This window comes from Euphorbia lathyris, chromosome 4 (assembly GCF_963576675.1).
Source record: "Euphorbia lathyris chromosome 4, ddEupLath1.1, whole genome shotgun sequence".
In the NCBI taxonomy this organism is placed as follows: Eukaryota; Viridiplantae; Streptophyta; class Magnoliopsida; order Malpighiales; family Euphorbiaceae; genus Euphorbia; species Euphorbia lathyris.
This window is the reverse complement of record NC_088913.1, coordinates 6,764,415-6,784,441: the sequence shown is the minus strand read 5'-3', so window position 1 is coordinate 6,784,441 and position 20,027 is coordinate 6,764,415. Positions and strand designations below refer to the sequence as shown.

The window sequence follows — 20,027 nt, the reverse complement described above, 5'->3', positions numbered from 1 at the left end:
CCTCTCATGCGCCTCCTCTCTCTCTCTCTTCTTCTTCACTTTAGTCTCTGGATTATTCAGTCTTTTCAGGCTAACACTGTGCGGTTTTTTGTTACCGATGGTACAAGATCGTGGTGATAAGATCCGCTTCCGCTACTCTAAGAGATCTACATGTTCTGCTATTCAATAAGGTATCCCGAAACTGTATATCTCAAATGGATTAATTGTCCTTAATCCCTTCAGATTAAGAGGTCCATTCCATTGTTATAAATAATTCTATCAAGTTAGTTTTTGTTTTTCCAAATATAAATGGTTTAAAAAAAATCTGATGGATCTTTTGAATTTACAAAGTATATTGCTGTCTCCTTAAACTTGTCTAATGTGATATATTGGGCATCTTAATTTGTTTAAATTGACCTATTGACCCCATAAAAATGCTTAGAATGGTTTGCTAGGCTCTTTTCTTTATTGCTGAAAAAAGTGAAATGAATCGAACTGAACTGAACTGAATTAAATGCTACTAAATACTGAACTGAACTTAACTGAATTCTAGTGAACTTAATTGAATGCTACCGAACTTAACCGAACTTAATAATAATGATGATATTAGACTCTAAAATAATTTTAATGATAATATTTGACATTAATAAGCTTATAATAATAATAATGGTTCTAATAATAATAATATCAATAATAAATAAATATATTATTAAAGATAAAACTAAATTAAATATCAAATAAAAGTGTGGCTCGATAAAAGCCTATGAAATTAAATAAAAATGAGTCTAATTTAAATTGAAATTACAAATTACATACAAACATAAATTTACATACAATTTAAAGCCTACGAAATTAAATACAAATTTTCATATGAATACAAACTTTTAACGTTTTATTACAATTAAGGGTTAAGGTGCAAAAAATACCCCTAACGTTTTGGGTAAGGAGTAATTTTACTTCTAACATCTAAAATGATGCAATTTTATCCATAATATTGATAAGTTGGGTAAATTTGAGAAATAATTCATCAAACTGTCTTCTCGGTCATGAATATTGTCATCTACACATCACACGTGCGTTATTTTGTAAATAACAAATCACAAACATATGTTGGCTACCAATGTTAAGATTTAAATTGCATTATTTTAGACATTAGGGGTAAAATTGCTCCTGATTCAAAACGTTAGGGGTATTTTTGCACCTTAACTCTATAATTAATTGTAAAGCCTATTCCATAAATCTAGTTTTATCCATTAATAATTGAAGGGAAAAAAAAATGTGATTCCTAATTTTCAAATATGGATGCATATTATAATTTTATTTTTTGTTAAACGATGTATATTTTAATAAACTACCATTTCTTTATCTAATTCATAGATAATTATAAATTATAGATAAATAATTATTATAATAATAATAAATAATGATAAATTATAGATAAATAATAATAATGATAATAAATTATATATAAATAATGATAATGGTAATTATAATAAATAATGATAAATTACTGAAACTCAATGATTAATTAATTTCAATGTTCTCTTCCAAAAAAACTTCAACTTTAACATTTATGTATATTAATTAACTTCAAATTTAATATTTATGTTGTCATAAATTAAGGATTTTTTTGGATAACTTTAACAGTTGGTCTTTCCTCCAATTGAGGGTTTCAATTTTTTTTTTCTTTTTTTTCCATAATTGTTGCTTAGAAGCTTCTATAATGGAATGGAGTAGTGGAGGCAAAGGAAGAAGAAACAAAAAGCTCAAGTTGGAAGAGAAAGAAGACCGAATCAGTTCATTGCCAGATCCCCTTCTTCACCATATCCTATCCTTTTTGCTCTCAACTGTAGACGCTATTCAGACTGACATTTTATCGAAGAGGTGGCAGAATCAATGGACTCATGTTCCAGTTCTCATTTTCGATTCTGGTATGTACTATGATTACTCTGTTGAAGAATTCGTTAGATTTATTGATAATAACCTGCTTCAACATGACTGCTCCAAGATCAAGAAATTACACCTTGCTTATGACTTTGACAAGGGTTCTAATTTTTGTTCGAAAATCCGATTTGCAACGAGAAAGCATGTGGAGGAGCTAATTTTGGATTGTGGTTCTCATTTATTGTATGATCCTTACCGGTTGCCTCAATTCCTTCTCGACAACACTTCTTTGGCCAAATTGGAAATGGTTTATTGTTATTTTATGGGTGATTGGAAGGTAAATTGGGGATCTCTCAAGGTGTTGAGGATACGAGGTTATGCTAATAGAGATATGGTTCGAAATATTTTATCGGGCAGTCCTTTAGTTGAATTGTTGGAATTAAACCATATTCCAATAGATGACTATGTTATTGATTCCAAATCATTGAAAATCTTGATTCTTGATATTAGTACTCCTATTGAATTTCATTCTCTTATTGAAATTTCATGTCCAAATCTTGAGCAATTAACTCTCATGGGACTTAGAGAGTGTAATGCTTCGACAATTGAAAATGTTGTATCTAGCTGTCTGCTGCTTCGTTCATTGGAAGTAAAAGAATGTTATCTCAGTCAGCTTGTAGTTGCTTCAAAATCTTTGAGAAAGTTAGTTTTGGGAAATATCCATCAAAGCTGTGCAATTGAAATTTCATGTCCAAACCTTGAGGAATTCAAATGTTATGGTTTGAATAATGCCACATTTAAAGTGATTAATTTTCCATCTTTAATTTATGCTGCTCTTGATTTTGAGATTCTTCCATATGTGGAAGGATGCGGTGAACATGTGGCCAAAGTGATCCTTAAGCAGCTTCAAAATGTCAAGGAGCTATCAATAGGGGCTTCCTTTATCAAGGTAAATCTATACAAGAAAAACTTTCATTTTTTCTATATGTTTTTCGATTCTGCGACCATAGACAAATATTTGACAGCTAAATATTAGAATTTGATACCATTGGAAGTTTGCTTTTGAATTTTACTTCTCAGCTAAATATTCAAATTAGCAATTGAATTATTATTGTATCATTTTTGAGAATCTTCGTTTTCATTATGTTTGAAGATTCTATCGGATGGAGAGATGGGAGGTTTATATTATCCATGGTCTAACAACAAAATATTGACTTTGGATCGTCCTAATTTTGAGCACCTTCCTGGAATTATGTGTGCACTCTGTAGTTCACCTACACTTGAAAGATTAGCAATAAAGTTGAATGTTTACAAGGTAAAGTTTGTTGTTATCAAGCTTAACTTCAATTGATTGTTGTGCCAATTATGTTTAAGTTTGATATATTGTTGATTAAGTCATTAGACCTAACAAACTCTATGTCTAGGGTGGAACGACTCCATATGCTTCCGAAGAGAACTACTGGAACTCAAATAGGAGTGTCATCAATTGTTTGCTGCCGCATTTGAAAACTGTTGAGATTATTGGCCTCTCTAAGCAAGATGGTAAATGTAAGTTAGTGCTCAAATTCATTAAGTTCCTACTTAAGAAAGCCAGATTATTAGAAAAGTTGGTTTTGGTGATATCAAAAGATGGAGGAACTGATTTCGCTTTTAAAGTTTCTCAAAAGTTGTCGAGCTTTCCAAGATGTTCTCAGCATGCCATTGTTGAGTTGTTATATTCTCACTAAACCTCGGGATGTGAAATATGTAGAAAAGTTCAAACAGTTTAGTTTTTTGTTTTTTGTGTGTAAGCTTCTAAACTTGGCAGTTGACACTTATATTTTGGGCATAAAATGAAGTTGATGGACTTGTGTTGCTTGGAGCAAAATGAAGAAGTTAATTTAAGTTATAGTCTAGCTATTCTTATATCTATATTTATATATAGCTTAGATATTCTTTTTTTATCACATTTGTATCTACTTTTTTGAATGAAAGGTTGGGACAAAGTCAATGCGCCTAGACATCCCAACTAGGTTGGCTCATTTGTATCTACTTTACAACCATGACTTCAATGATTATGTGTGTTTGGATTGGCTCCTTGCGAATATCTTTCTTTTGCTAAATCTGCACTTTTCTTTATTTGTTAATCCAATTCAATATTATTTCTGGTCCTTCAGCGAAATTGGTCTTCACCACAAGGTATTCTATATGTCACAAGTAAGGCTTAATACCATAATGGTAAGCTGAACTTGGTCAGAAAAACCAATTGCCTTCCCAACTTTAAGAACATCTTGTTAGTCATTTTAACTTGTTTAAAATGACTAATTGGCCTCTTGATGAAAATGATATGTTTGCTGGATTGAAATGTTACAATATTCTATTCCTTTAAAATAATATGTTGGCCGGGTTGAAATCTTAAAGTGATACAAGTTTTTTCCGGACAGAAGGACTTTGAAGTCAATTCTAGCTGGGTTTATTTCCAGCCTTTGTGCCATAAACCGTTTCAAACACTATTTTTCATTGCTCTATGATATGATATTTAATATGCAGATGAAAACTATTTACCATCTATGATATTTAAGATGTAGATAAAAAATGCAATGAAGCTTTTATTTGTTTGAATTTTATTTTGTAAATGACTATGTTTTCACTCTTATAGATTTTTAATATATTCTTTTTATCATATAGGCAAAAATAAATGAACCATCTAATTTCTTGTTCGGCATTGTTATAAACTTATGATCATCGGCCAGTCAAATTCTAACATACTTCTTTGCAATCATTATTTCCACACTCCAGGAAAAGTAGAATTCTATTCAAGTAATTTTTTTTTTTCAAAAAAATGTTGCTTTACTTTGCAATATTTTTTTCAATCTAGTTCATTTAATTGTATGGGTGTCAATGTGTCATTATAATTTGGAATCAATTTTAGAAAAGTTATTAAACTTATTGTTTCAATGAAATGGTTAAACTTTTTTATTGCAGTAAAGTGGTTCCTACAATTTCAGATAAAAAAACTCAATGAAATAATCAAGTTGCAGCCAAATGACAGTAAAGAAAAATAAAGCTGTATTTTTTATAATTAATTCAACTGTTTGAAATTTTCACGTAATAGCTAAAAGTTACATGTTATATGATTTTGTTTTGCAAAGAATCTCCAATAAACAATAATAACAAAGCATAACTAGCTGACCAACTTCTAGTAGATTTGAATTTTCAATTTGTAAACATGCAAAATTAAGGTAACTGTATTGTGTTAGAACTTGTTATGGTCCTAGGATCTATTATGTATATAACATAGGAAATATAATATTTGAAACGTCTTGATCCAAACTTTTATATATTTTTTTCGTATCAAGTTTTATTATGTGCCTTTGTTAAAGGTAGTATTAACACCTGTTTATTGATTAATTGGATTTCCTTTCACGAAAGAAATTAATAAAAACATAAAAACAAACTTCAATTGGAAAAGGATTTAGAAGTGTCTGACCACGTTGAGCCGATAATAAAATGGATTCCCTAATCCAAAGAAATAAAAAATAAAACCCATGAAAAACCAAAAATTAGAAAATGACATCCTTCTATATAAACTAAAATTAGAGTTACAAAGCTTACCTTTACATTTACAGAACATACCTAAATAGTTGACATCATCTTCCCCATTCACAAAATGTTAATAGATAACTTAGTAGATATTCAGTGCTACATGCAATTATAATTTCATAATTAAATAATGTTAGATTCTAATCAAACAATTGTGAAATATCAGTATCAAAATCATTTGAAAAATATACAACTATATAATTCACAATCATATGTCAGAATCATAACTAGGATCAGGATCAGAATCAGAACTATCAAATATATACTCTTCTTCATCTATATAATCTTCTTCAACTATTTCCTCTTTTTCAACAATCTCATCTTCTTCATCTATATCATTATCTTCAGACTCAACTCAATGTGGGATTCGGAAACAGAATCAACCTATTTTCAGAATCAGAAGTAGGTTGAGGATAAAGCTCTTCTTCAACTATATCCTCTTCTTCATTTACATCATCTTTTTCAACTACATCAATATTGAGTGTATGGGAGATTCAGTTTCAGAACTAGAATCTGAATCAGGATCAAAACTATGACTAGAACCCCAACCAAAATAGCTATACATTAAAGGTTCAGGTTGAATTCGGTTTCCAAAACTCCAATTTTGTTATCTAGAGATTATTATAATGTGTCAAATTCACTCTTCTTGGGATCCTATGTTTCTAATTCAATATCCAAGTTTTTGAACTTGCGTTTTAATTTCAAATCAACCCAAGAACACACTTAAATGTGTTATGAGACTATTTTATATATTAGACATGTTTTTCAGCATTTTCAATTTTACTGATTCTTATGTTCATACATGTTGATGAGCAATTTTATTTTATGTATGTATCATAGGCGTCAAATTAAGCAAAATAAAAGTCTAAAATTCAAGCAAGAAACAAAACCAATCAAAACAATTTAGAGAGAAAAAAATAAGAGAGAAGAGAAAGAAAGAAGAAAAAAATAAGAAATTAAAGAGATGGAGAATATGGTATAATTAATTTTTATTTTTTATTTTGGGGTTTGTTTGTGATAATTAGATAATAAAGGGGTTAATTTTATAAAATAAACAAATATAAGTACCAAATTAACTCTTTTCCCTTTGATTTTTAACACCGTTAGTCAATTTGGTATGTGTTTGCTAACGGAATGAACCTCAAGGTACCATTTTGTAAATTTTTAAACGACAAGAGTCAGTACAAGAAAACAGCTAGTTAGCTGCCGCAATTGTGGTAACTAATTCGGTAGCTAAAGTGGTTTACCGACTGAATTTTGCGGTTTACCGACCAAACACATTCAGTCGGTAACTGCTTAGTCGCTGGACAAATGCCGACTATTTTTTCTCATAGTCGCAGATTATAGCGACTGTTTGATTTAGTCGCTGAGTAGTCTCAATTTTACCGACCATAGTCTGCTACTACAAGTAGTGTAAAGGGCTAGGTGGACAGGTAAGCTAGTCCGTTCTCCAACAATACTCCTTATATTTACTCTTTATTTATTATTTTAATATTAAGATTATTATTTATTATTATATTTACCAATAGTTTGAGGGGAGAGGCTTGTCAATAATAAATTATTAATAAAAAATGAAGCTAGTGATTTGAAGAGCCACTAAGAGGGCTGTTTGAACTGATTTTTTATTCTTTCTCCTCAAATTTTAACTTAAGAGCCAATTTAAGAGGCTGTTGGAGATGCTCTTATCCCTTTCACCAAGACAAAAAGTTCAGTCATCAAAATTTAAGTAAACACAAGAATAGGGGCTATACCAACTTGGGGTTTTACAGAGAATACGATCACATCACTGTCTTCAACTACCTGTTTCCACGAAATCATATAACCAAAATTAACACTCGATGATTGAAAAAAAAACAAAAACAGGACAACAATAATCACCCAGTTAGACTTCATGAAATTGAAACCCTGTACTACCCTCTTCCAAAAGAGGGATCGCTTTTGTTTTTTCAATGATCAAATGCCTACATCCTACTCAACAACAGGGTTCCAAACTTTCCAGGATTGTAAAACCAGATCATTTTGCATAATGATATAACAAAATAAATAAATTCAATAGCGAAAAGAAGAATCAATAATTACATCATTGTTGTGAGGGAAAACTTTAACGCCGAAGGACTCGAAGGCAGAGCATCGATCAGGATAGGAGTGAGCTGTACGAATGCGAGAAGGAGGTAGAACTCCTGATTGAACAACTCCTCTTGCTATACTCTCATCCATTTTTCCAGCTACGATAAACCCTAGTTTGTAAGTTCGGAAGAATACAGGAGATGGATTAGGTCAGTGAAGAATAGAGGAAAGGGTTAGCTTGAGGGTTGAGATCGGAGAAGATGCCGTCTAGAAAGAGAGGTATTAGACCGGATTAGGTTAAAGAGCACTGAAGAGTGAAAACATCGCTATTCAGAAGAGGGGGCTTGTCGAGCTTGAAGAAGAGAAAATAGGAGAGAGAGAGGATTTAGGGTTGTCTTTTTATATTTATCTTTTATTCTATCTTTATATTTTATCTGTTTTATTTAATTTATAATTTCTTTTCCTTTTCTTTTTCTTTTTTATTTTCTATTTTGCTAAAAAGGGCGCCAGTTTTACTTTTCACTTACACCATTGGCAAAAATCATTAGCGACCAAACTGGTCACAATTTAGCGACCGATTTTGATCTAGTCGCTAATTTCAGTAGCTAAGTAGCTATTTTCTTGTAGTGAGTGTCGATCGAAAACAGATGTAACCACAATGTTTATTTTTGTACTTTTCCCTAAAAAAAAAAATTAAAATTTCCAGTGGTTGAAGTAGAAGAAGCTCAAGAAATAACATTAGGAAAAAGGAATACTATCCAAAGTCTTGTCATTTCTCTGAATTCCTATAAATGACATTTAACTTATTTCGAATTAAAAATTAACTTATTTGTTAATTTTTGTCACATGATACAATTTTTTATATCTGTTACACATCACAATTGTTTTAATTTATTTTAGATATATTATCCATTTGGTTCTCCAAACTAAGGCTTAAAAGCAAAAACCATCAATTGAGTTCCTATTCTAAACAAAAATCATCAATTGAGGCCTCACCGAAATTAATTTTGTTGAACATTTTCAGACCCTCTTTCCCAATCTCATTTTGAACCAACACAAAGATTATTTAGTCTCTATCAAATAGTAACAGTTAATGATTTTAGGATATGATGAAGTTACAATTGATGATTTTTACTTAGTTGAGTGGACCTGGTCGTTGATTTTGAAAATTTAGGGTCCTAATTGACTTCGAAGCTTTAGTTTATGGATCCAAATGAATATAATAAGAAAAAAAATCCTCATTTATCCACATATTAAATATATATGTAAAAAAAGCAATTTATACATTTGTGAAAAATTGCGTAATGTGGCAAAAGTTAATAAATTAATTTATTTTCTATCAATACTAGGTTAAATGTTAAGGAAAGCCCTCACAAGGCGAATGTTACCAAATAATACAACACAAAACAAATTATAAAATTTGAATACCACGAAAGGCAAATAGGGTTTTAATCGTGTAACATAACATTATAGGGAACTTAATATAAATTGGCACCACAATCATTTCTGTTGAACTTTATTTATTAGAAAAAAAACATCTTTTTAAGTGTAATCTATGAGAATACGGGAGTCAAATGTTACCAAATAATATCATAGACATAATTTTAGATACAAGCGAGGCAAAAAGAACTTTAGTGTCCGTTTGACTACTTGTTGTTTACTGTTCCTGTTTGCTGGTTGTTGTTCATGTTTGCTGATTGCCTTTGGAGAAAGCTGCTTTTCCAAAAAGTAGAGATTCTCTGCTTTTGTAAAAGCAACTTTTCAGCAGTAAAAGATAAACAGGAGGTGTCTAACCAAACACCTAAAACTCTGTCTTTTAAAGTGAAAAGACAAACATGAAATGAAAAATAGGTAAGAAAACACCCCTTAATCTGAAAAGAAAAGGAAACAGTACCTAATCCACAATATACTAGTATGACAAACAAAAAAAACTTCAAATCATTTGTAAAAACTCAATAAATTATAGACAAATTTACATTTATCCTCTCTTCGATGGTCAGTTATCTTAAAGGTTGTCAAACACTACAAGAAAAAACGCTATCACCGACGCAAAAATCCGTCGGTGATAAGCAAAAATGTGTCGGTGATCATCATCACCGACGGAAGACCAACAAAATCCGATGTGTCGGCGTTGACCTCGTAGGTAACCTGTTGCGACATATTTTTGGCTGGGTCGGGGATATCACCGACACATTTGGTGTCGGTGATATGTGTAGGTGTTCCCGACCCTTTTTAGTTGGTGATTTTTGTCGGTCTTGCCGACACCATCACCGACTTATGTGTGTCGGTGATCTATTTTTTAGCATATTTATTTAAATAATTTCCGACAGATATTTGTATCGGAAATTGCGTCGGAATTGCTGTTTTTGCAATCATTTTTATTCCGAATTATGATGAAAATCAATTATATATTTTTTTAGCAAATTTATTTGGATTGAAGGGAACTCATATATATTACAAGAATTGTCAAGAATTAATAGAACCAAACCAAAGCAAAGCAACTGATTAATTCACTTAAAAATTCATGCAAGCATTACATTAAAGTAGTAACTATATACCTCCACATAGTATTCTGGTTCCCTAAGTCAACTATATACCTCCACATAATATATTGGTTCCCTAAGTCGAGGTGTTGCCATCAGAAAAGCCGAATATGCTACACGCCGAGATGTGGTGATAATTTGACCAGAACCTCTGCAGAGGTTCCAGTGCAATTCTAGCATCAACTATTTTGAACAGAGTATCAGAAACTAGTGAAGATAAATCTTGTTTACCCTTGGACGATGGAATCCTTGACAGCAGCCCGCAACCCTTTATCAACTTCAGTAGGAAGTGTATCATCTACAAAATGTTAGGCCTCTGTGAGTATCACATTGGTCAAACACAAGTGTCATGGTTGCTCTTGCATTTGGGCATGATCATATGCTTATGCATTTTAGTATCATGACACAAACAGAACAGATTGCAAAAGTTTATTAATTTGGAAAAGTAAAATCACAAAGCTCGATCAGGAAATATTTAACGCATATATAGTACCTGCTTATCAGGGCCAAATGCCCAAATGGATCGTGCAGCAAGCAAATCCCAGTCGTATTTTATCTTGAAGAAATCACCAAGAGCTTTTCGGTTCCAATCAATGCTTACAACACAATCTCAATGTCTTCAGCAAGCACTTTCTACAATGGCTCAGCAATCTAAAGTAGAAAACTTAAGATAATTACACAAACATAGAAAAAACAAAATAAAAAAAATCCTACAGTCCACTCAACGAGAATGCAACAAAATAATTATCAACTAGAAGTTACCTAAGTCTGTGCTAAATGAGGTTAAACAACTAGTTTTCTCAATAGATAACCGACTGACTGCAATTGATAAAAAAGGAAAATTAAATGCTCCAGCAGGGTTAAACGAGTCAGTTCGCTATGCTTATCTCCCTTTCAGGAGTCCGAGACTACGGCTTCTGGTAAGGCAGGAAACTTACACAATGATTCCTGTTAAGGCAGGCTGCACATTATCCCCTTCCTAAAATTAAGGAATATCCAAGATACTACAAAGGACAAACACATGAAAACTTCAGTATGCTAAAAATAAAGGCTAAATTTCATCTAATTAAGATAATTTGAGTAACAATATTGAGGAAAGCAATAGCTGAATCCCTAATAACAGTAGAAGCATAAAACCAATTATCAAGTAAAATATACACAAATTTAGTGCATAAACAGAGGTGGATTTCGAAATCAAATAATACCAGCAATTAAAAAAGAAAAATAGAAGAATATGAAAGCTGGAATATATCAGAGATGAGTATATAGGTTAAAATATCATTATGAGCTAACTGTTAACTCATCTTGTGACAAGTTCATAAAGGAACACTTATGGCTCGCGTCAACATAATCTTGCTGATGAGAATCATTCATATCAATTTTGTCTAGAAAATAAGATGTTGGTGTGTTAATCCCTGCTTAAATCTACGCCAAGTCAAGGGTCAACAGAGTCTCCATGACTCCGATTAAATCAACAGCTGTTCAAACATGCACATGCATCAATAAAGAAATTTTTTATTTGACAAACATCTTACTGTATCCATAAGATCATGAAATTATGTATCCTTCATCATAGAACCATATCTTCTCAAACCAGCTTTTAGTATCCATAGCCTTAAACATTTCTTGCAAACCGGCAATCTCCTCATCGGAAAGGCTTTCAGCTATTACCTAATAACATGAAACGCACGTGTAAGAGTTCATCAGTTGCTTTTATCCTAATTTGATTTCAGCCATCAATGATAAAGATAAGGGAGGATTAAGATTAAAACAACCACTTTTTACCTTAAAACCGTGAAAAACATTGTCTGCTTCATAAAATTATGCCTCTAGGGAGGCACTAGGCTCATAAAGGTGCGCTCAGGCGAGCACCTCTTGAACATAGCCTGCCTTTTGGCTTCTCATGCGACATGCCTACAGTGTAGAACATTTTGCGCACCTTTGATAACTATGATATTAACTACTAAAACAATCGAGCGGAAGTGAATTGCATAAGAAGCAAGAAATATGCATTTAGCTCAAGGAAGAATAATTGTTTGGAGGACAAGTTACTCTAATTATCAGAAAGGGGGCATTAGCCACAGGTGGCAATGCATATGAAATTCATCAAATGATCAAGTACCAACCTAGAATAAGCAGAACTATTCAGACAGAAATATGAATTTATCAAATAAACTTTAGTATTCCTAAGAACTTAAGTAAAAATTAAAATTTCAGACATACATAACACTTGATGAGTGGTCAATCATTCTCAAGGTCAAGAGTAAAGCATCTTCCTGATGAGATCTTTGCCACTGTTTGATATTATAGGACAAAGGTCTGACTCAAATTGATATATCCCTTCAATACTGCATCAAACATTCTTTGCTTCATTTCTGAAAACCAATCAGGAGAACGTTTTGATGACTGCTTAAAAACAAAAACAAAGCCCTACATGGTATACCAACATAAAGAAAAAAGTTACCTACCAGCCCAAAATGGTGGAACTCCAATTAGCAATATATACAAAATAAGCCCAGCAGTCCACACATCTGCCTCTGGTCCATAATGCTTAAGAAGCACCTCCCGATCAACGTAATGCGGACTCCCAACTACATCGGTGAATACTTGACCTGAAGACACTAGTAGAAAAAGCTTCATTTGCATCGCTGCATTTGCATCGGCCGTTTTTAACACGCGATGCAAATACCACATTTGCATCGGCCCTTTAATAGGGACCGATGCAATTGTCTTTAGGTACAACATTTGCATCGGCCCCTTAGAAGGGACCGACGCAAATACATTTATTATTTGCATCGGCCCCTTCTTAAGAGCCGATGCAAAAGCCTGTTTATCGTTTTGCATCGGCCTCTTAGAAGAGGCCGATGCAAATACACAAGTTATTTGCATCGGCTCTTTATAGGGCCGATGCAAATACACTTATCATTTGCATCGAACTGTTTTAGGAGCCGATGCAAATGCAAAATTACCTAGACCTATTTACGATCCGTTATAGTCCATAGTCTTCTTATGCTCTTCAAGCAATAATCGTTGACGGCGCTGGAAAAACCTAGACCCATTTACGATCATTTGAAGTAGCTTCCTTCAATCTCTTGAAGCAGCTTTCCTTCATCGAAACTTCAAACTCCTTCAGTCCTTCTTGCTGTTCGTCCTCCAGTCCGCTCTCTTTCAGCGTTTCAGGTAAGCTCGCCCTTTTATGTAGAGGAGGGAAACAGTATGGCAATGGTGCCATGGTGGAGCTACTAAGAAATTCAAGAAACTGTGTTAAGGTCTTGGGCGAAATTGTTAAACCTAAAAAATGAATCTGTAGCTGTATTTTTCGATGAAGAAGAATTGAAAAAGAAGAATTCGGGGTTGCTTCACTTGGTGGAGATCAATGAAGACATTGCTGGATATGTCAGCTATTCTTGGTCCTCTTCTTTGTTCGCTTTTGTTACGAAGCTCACAGGTTCATATCCTCAACCTTCTCCTCTGTTATTATATCTTAACTTTTAGTATGCTCATAACATGTTCGATGAAATTCCCCTTAGAATTTTACTTAAAATGTGATACGGAAAAAGTTGAAAACAGGTGAAGGAGGAATTCAGAAAGCAAGGACATGGAGAGACACTGATGAAATCTGCGATTGAGAATTGCAAAACTAGAAAGGTACAACGACTATCACTGCATATTATTCTTTTTCTAAGCATTTTTTTCTCGCAAATTAGTCCGTTATCTTCTGCTCATCAGCTTTAGCCAATGTTCATATCAGTGTCATTTGTAATGAGCTGAAGGTAGATCTTTTTCTGGCTATGTAATCAATTAGGTGTTCTGATATAACATTTTTTGTACTTCACATGAAGTTCTTTCACTACTGGAGTCTCAGTCTATTCGTTTCTCAGATTTGCAAATTAGTCTTGACAAAGTTCCTAAGCATTCATGGCTTACTAGAAAGCCTTATCAGGTATCATATATATTGATTTCTCCTTACTATTTCGGCTAATTGATAAACTAGTTTCGGTTTTTGTTCTTTTGAAGTTTCTCCATCTCTGGATATTAAGAGAGAGAGTATATGGAGATTGACTTGCAAATATCTGATCCACCTGAGAAATTCACTTCTGATATTGAAAGGTTGATTGATGACTTTATTTTTATATGTTTTCTCGTCGGAAATGATTTTCTACCCTACATTTCTAATCCTCTCTGGATTTCCCCTTTTCCCATTTTCCTCTAGGCATTCTGGGATATTGTTTTTTAGTTAAGCCAGGTCCTTCCATCAATCTCTTTTTTTTTCACCTGTCATTAATAATGTACGTTCATGAACCTACTTCAACATGTTTCAAACATTCTAAGATTTATTTTGCATATGTATTGTACTTGTGTTATGTCCTACAAAAAATTTCGGTTCGACTACTATGATTTCGACTACATTATCTTAGTGTTACAATTGGAATTGTCAAAATTGACATGACTGTTTCTGGGAGCATCCACAGAAATTATGACCTGTTACTTCGTCACACGCTGCATATCTTAGGTGAAGTTAAATATGTTGTTCACCATTGCTTACTAGCCAATCATGGTGTTAAAGTTGAAGACTTGAAGAGGGTCTTAAGTCATCCACAGGTATCGTAGAATACTCCTCACCCCTACTCCCCTGCCTACTTTCGTGGTATGTGGTGTTATGATGTTGCCTTTTCAAATTACAGGCCCTTGCTCAATGTGAGCACACTTTAACGAGTTTGGGATTGGTCAGAGAAGCAGTTGATGACACTGCTGGTGCAGCAAAGGTAGGAATATATGTGATCTTCTTTAGTATAATTTTCTTCTTTTGGCAGTTTTAGATTGTGAAATGCTTGATTTTTAAGTTCCGAAATGGCGGGGGTACTTTTTCACCTCATTTCGAAAAAGTGCATCACATACACCTGTGTTTTGTTGGAAGTGCAAACTACAAAAACATATCAACCTTGTTATATAAATTACATTTTTAAACTCTTCTTTAGTTGATTAAAATAAGGACTCTTGGTTTATGCTAATTAATGTGTTGGAAGTACTCATGCTCAAGTAACTTTCAATGTAGCATGTTGCACTTCACCAATTGAATGATGCAGGAGCTGTTGCTAGTTCTGCTGCTGCAGCTATTTATGGTTTGGATATATTAGCTGAAGATATTCAGGTTGCATTTACATGTCTTTGTATTGTGAAATAATTAGGCTGACGTTAGATATGCAGCATTACTCATTGTTTTTTTTTTGTGACAGGACGATTCTGATAATGTTACTCGATTCCTGATGCTGGCAAGGGAGCCAATAATTCCTTGCAATTGCCTGAAAGTTTAGGCAACAAGCATACAACTTTTTAATTCCCAAAAAAGCAAACTCGAATTTTGTGCTTTGGTTGTTTTAGCATTAATCAGAAAAGGATCTTTAGATCTAAAACTTGTCTTGCATTGATTTGTGTCTTCTCTTAGATAGTTTCTTTTTAGATCTTTCATCAGTTGATTTTATTTCTTGACACTTTCATTTCAGGTACCAACTGTGCTTGATAAACAAGGGGCGCATTTACTTTCAGTTGCATTCCCTGTTGTTTCACGAACATGGGTCTCTGATAGGATCGCCTATCTGAATGGTACTACTACCCATTCATGAAAATATGCAATTCAAAGAATAGTTTTCTTCTTATTGAATGCTTTGATAATTTCAGGTACCACTATGAAATATGTTATGGAGCAGGATAAGTCAGCTTTTATTCGATTAATTGGCGTTAGTATTCTTCAAAGTGTTGCACCTTCTTCATTGCCCCTTCATTGAGGATACAACTGGCGACACAAACCTCAAATGTAGAAGTTCCGACCCCAATCATATGCCTATATGAAGGATAAGAGCTTAAGTGGATTCAAACATTCACTCAACTGATAGAAGCTCTTAACTCAAAACTCATAACAATTACCATAGAATTAGTCAATGTGAGCAAGTGTGCTGCCAATTACCATAGAAGGCGATTTGATGAGGTTTGTCAAATAACTGTCTTTCGCTTTATCTAATTCAAATTCCATGGTCGCTGCTGCTTTCTCTAATTTTCAAATTCCATTCGTGGTTGCTGATTTGATATAGTGAAATTCTCATGTGTTTGTGATACTGCTAGTTAGAGAGATTTTAGGGATATAGTGAAATTCCATTCGATTGTGTGTCATTGTTTGTTAAATTTACAGTAATAACTTTGTCTTGCTCATGAAAATACCTGAAATAGGATGAAAATTAATTATTGTTGAAGTGAGGCATCCTAAAGGCAGACCCCATGGTGAATAGTCTGGCATATTCCAATAGACTAGGGAAGTTCTTATTGCACACACGCTGAAATATTGGGCAAAAGCCCTTATACCTGTTTACTTCCTGCTGCTGGTGCGGGCTAAGCTTAATCTCATGCATGAAAACTGTGAGACTAAAATTAAAGTTTTTATAGATTGAGGAAAGCTTCTAGGTCTTGCAGTTTATGCCGCTGTCATGATTTTAGAGGTGTTTAGTTTATCAGGGATCCTTGTAAATTGCGATATTCTATTTACTTATGTGCATTTGTATCATGTTTCATTTGTCTATGAAACGATTGCAACTTTCTTTTGGTTTTACAGTTCATAATTGGTGATAGGAAAATGTTTATGATTTCATATATGTTTAATTGCAGAGAATGCTGCTAGTCTTGTAGAATTGAAGAACTTGCTGTTTTATGATTGGCAGGTATGCCTGGTCTGACTGTCTATGCTAGTTTTCACGAGTTTGCTCTCCTACAAGAGGAGAATATATGGTCTGATGCATATGCATTCAAATCATTTGCAGGAGAGCTGCGAATGCTCTAGTGCTTATACCAGACCATGTTAAATGGGTGATTGGTCCTGTGCTTATACCAGACCATGTTAGATGGGTGATTGGTCCTTCCGGAACAATTGTAACATTCCCTAACGAGATGGGCTTGCCGAGTATATTTGACCCTAAGCCATCCAGGTATAACGCTGTTCCATTTATTCCTAATGAAGGGTGGCCTTAGCTTTAGTTTTTAGGTATTGGCTTCCTGTGGCTTGAAGGGTTCAAAATGGTGGCATTTTTCTGGTACACCAGAGTATTCTTTCAAGTATGTTTTCCTTGAAACCGTCCCGCCTATTGGCATTTCCATTTATCTTTGTTAAATTATAATGTATAAGATTGTTTTCATGCAGGGATTTGCAAAAAGCGACCTGTAATTTTACAACACTGACAGGGCAAGGTGCTTTTCTAGATTTATTAAATTATGCTGGCAACGTATGTATATGAAAATTCTTCATGTAATATATATGAATCAAAGCTATTTGACGTATTATAGAGCTCCATTCAATCCAAATTATTTTTTTTTAAATGAAAAAGCATCATTTGCATCGGCCCTTTAAAACAACTGATGCAAATGATATAATCATTTGCATCGGCCCTTTAATGTGGCCGATGCAAATAAGGAATCATTTGCATCGGCCGTTGTAAGGGGCCGATGCAAATGATTGTGTCATTTAACATATCTGACACATCATTTGCATCGGCCCCTTATAAAGGGCCGATGCAATTTGCGTCGGCCCCTTTAAGGGGCCGATGCAAATGACCACCTCTTTTGCATCGGCCAGCGGCCGATGCAATAGCATTTGCGTCGAGGGCTTTTGCATCGGCCAGCGGCCGATACAAAAGGCCCTAAACGGCCGATGCAAATGGCCCTTTTTCCACTAGTGAGAGTAAGATAAATAAGTCAACACATAGCTCTGTTTATGATAAAAATAAAAGACATTAAGACACATAGCCAACCTTTCTGCTTCCTTTAGAATATCTTAACACTGAAATGATCAGAGAGTTATTCAACATGACGGGAAGAGTTCAAATTGACAAGAAATGGCCCTCTCACATCAACCTGCAATTCAGAGCATATGAAATATGCAGTTGCTTTTACTTAACAGCAGGTTACTCGAGAATTGCATTATAAAAGCAAAGAAGAGAAGTCATAAGATTGATGGTCCACTCCACATCACCAAATAAAACTTGTTTATCCATTGTGGCTAACCATATCATCACAACAAAAATAACTGCACGCTACTTCATTATTATTTCTTTTTCTTTCCTTTTTTTATTTTCCTTAAAAAACAGTAATTACTCCAACTATATGTAGGTAATACAATCATCTTCTTGAATTTAGCATTTCGTCTATAGTACATTTACATTGTATTCAAATTCTTACAAGTTCAGTTTCTTAGCAAATAATATGTAAATAAATTATTTTTCTAATTGATCTTTAAAAAGCTAAACTTTATTAACCCAAACAGGTGCAAAATGGGTATGATACACTAATTTTCCAACAATATCAGTATCCTTGAAAAGATATATTTAATAAAATAAAAGCCATCTGACCATAATCCATCTTCCTAAGGTAAGAGTATAGAGAAATCTAAAGTTTTATGCCTCCTATTGTCTACAACTAAAGATGGATTAGAAAAGCAAAGTGCTTAGTTGGGGAAATAGTTGGGGAAAAAGAAGCAAGCTCCATGAAATTCAGTTTCTCAAAACGAAATACAAAGGAGAGAAAGATGAGATCGATACCTAGAGAGAGTAGATCGAGCGCGAGAGATAACTCTTTAAGGTCAGACCCAGCATAGATGGAGAGAAGCAGAACAACGATGATAGTAAAAGGAATAGCAGGAGAAACGACCCATGAGAGGAAGAACAGGCACACCGGCGCCGGTGTTGGTGGCAAACAGCGCCGTTTGGGTGGAGAAGCTCAAGAGGAGAGAGGGTGGGGTTCCAAATTTGATCGGGAAGGAAGGGAGAAAACTAGGGTTTTTGGAAACTAAAAGAACAGAACATTTTATATTAGTAATTTATTTATTTTTTTGTTACAATAGTTGTAATTTTTTTTGAAGCATAATAGTAGTAATTTATTTTAAATATTATGTTCACCTAAAATTATAGGTTCAGTCTTCTCTAAATTAAAAAAAAAAAAATTATATTAATGATATGTTTATTTTTGTTTTTTATTTAATGATATTATAATAGCTCTAATTTATTTTATTTTTTGTTTAAAAAAATTTATTTTATTTAATATTATATTCACCTACACTATTTTTTGTAGGTTCACATTTAACTTTGTCGGTGGCATCACCGACATTTATAATTACCTACAATAAGTGTCGGTGATGGGGGCGGGAATAATCCCGCCCATAATCACCTACACATTCTAAAATTGTGTAGGTGAGAGTGTAGCTGATTTCCGACACAATGTTTTCATCGGTATTCTGTCGGTAATTCAACACAAAAAAATGTGTCGGTCGATTCCGTCGGTGATAGCGTTTTTTCTTGTAGTGAAATATGACACAACAATTTAAAGTCCCATTTGAATTAAGATCAATTCCTTTTGTAAGTAAAGGCACAAATATGTAAAATTGCAATTTAAGAGAATGATTTTTCTTGTACAACACAACAACCTATTCTCATAAAGTATTTTACCATATAGGAGAAGAGTTCTAATAGGACTGGATGTAAACATAATGCCTTTTGTATCTAGTGGTGGAAAAAGCAATCAATTTTCGGGCATAACAACACAATTTATAGAGACCTTTTTTACAGGTATGATTTGTTTGACAATATTATCATTTTCAAACGTTATTTATATCATATATAATGATATAAAACATACATATCGCATAATACGATTATCACAGGACAATCCGTTTTCGTACCCCTCCATTATAAGCATTGCATTAGCAACCATGGAAATAGAAATTTAATTGTGAGTGACAATAAATTTAAATAGGACAAAATGCACAAGACCATTAACTTCATGCTATAATATATAAACAACTAATCATCTACTATTTCCAACTATGTGTCCCTAATGGCAGTCAAAGCTTACAAAAAAGCACAGAACAACATTTCCTTTATGTTTGGACATCTCTAGCTATGAAGCACATACCAACTCAACAATAGCATGTTGAGA

General features: G+C 33.5%; 2 protein-coding genes and 1 long non-coding RNA gene across 7 annotated transcripts; 2 read left to right on the top strand and 1 right to left on the bottom strand.

Annotated features, from left to right (window-relative positions):
* LOC136227783 (putative F-box/LRR-repeat protein At3g18150) lies at window positions 1–3,744 on the top strand. Of its 3 annotated transcripts, XM_066016534.1 has the most exons (5): window positions 1–170; window positions 1,695–1,910; window positions 2,730–2,812; window positions 3,017–3,178; window positions 3,288–3,744. In XM_066016534.1, exons 2-5 carry the CDS (start codon window positions 1,703–1,705, stop codon window positions 3,588–3,590), a joined length of 756 nt encoding a protein of 251 aa, XP_065872606.1. In that variant the 5' UTR covers window positions 1–170; window positions 1,695–1,702; the 3' UTR covers window positions 3,591–3,744. The 3 variants fall into 3 exon arrangements, with proteins under 3 accessions (XP_065872606.1, XP_065872603.1, XP_065872604.1); XM_066016531.1 differs by having other exon boundaries at window positions 1,695–2,812; XM_066016532.1 differs by having other exon boundaries at window positions 1,692–2,812.
* A 6,301-nt stretch (window positions 3,745–10,045) lies between these two features.
* On the bottom strand, window positions 10,046–18,834 carry LOC136225892 (uncharacterized). Of its 3 annotated transcripts, none has more exons than XR_010687364.1 (8): window positions 18,635–18,834; window positions 17,849–17,951; window positions 12,279–12,676; window positions 11,841–11,969; window positions 11,591–11,726; window positions 10,994–11,059; window positions 10,549–10,706; window positions 10,046–10,353 (listed from the first exon to the last, which is right to left on the bottom strand). It is a non-coding gene; the product is annotated as an uncharacterized lncRNA (long non-coding RNA). The 3 variants fall into 3 exon arrangements; XR_010687363.1 differs by having other exon boundaries at window positions 11,841–12,430; window positions 12,524–12,676; XR_010687362.1 differs by having other exon boundaries at window positions 11,841–12,676.
* LOC136225891 (arogenate dehydratase 2-like) lies at window positions 14,427–15,535 on the top strand. The gene is made up of 4 exons (XM_066014029.1): window positions 14,427–14,657; window positions 14,741–14,821; window positions 15,112–15,207; window positions 15,293–15,535. The coding sequence occupies exons 1-4, from the start codon at window positions 14,502–14,504 to the stop codon at window positions 15,368–15,370; spliced, it is 411 nt and encodes a 136-aa protein (XP_065870101.1). The 5' UTR covers window positions 14,427–14,501; the 3' UTR covers window positions 15,371–15,535.
* Window positions 18,835–20,027: the final 1,193 nt, after the last annotated feature.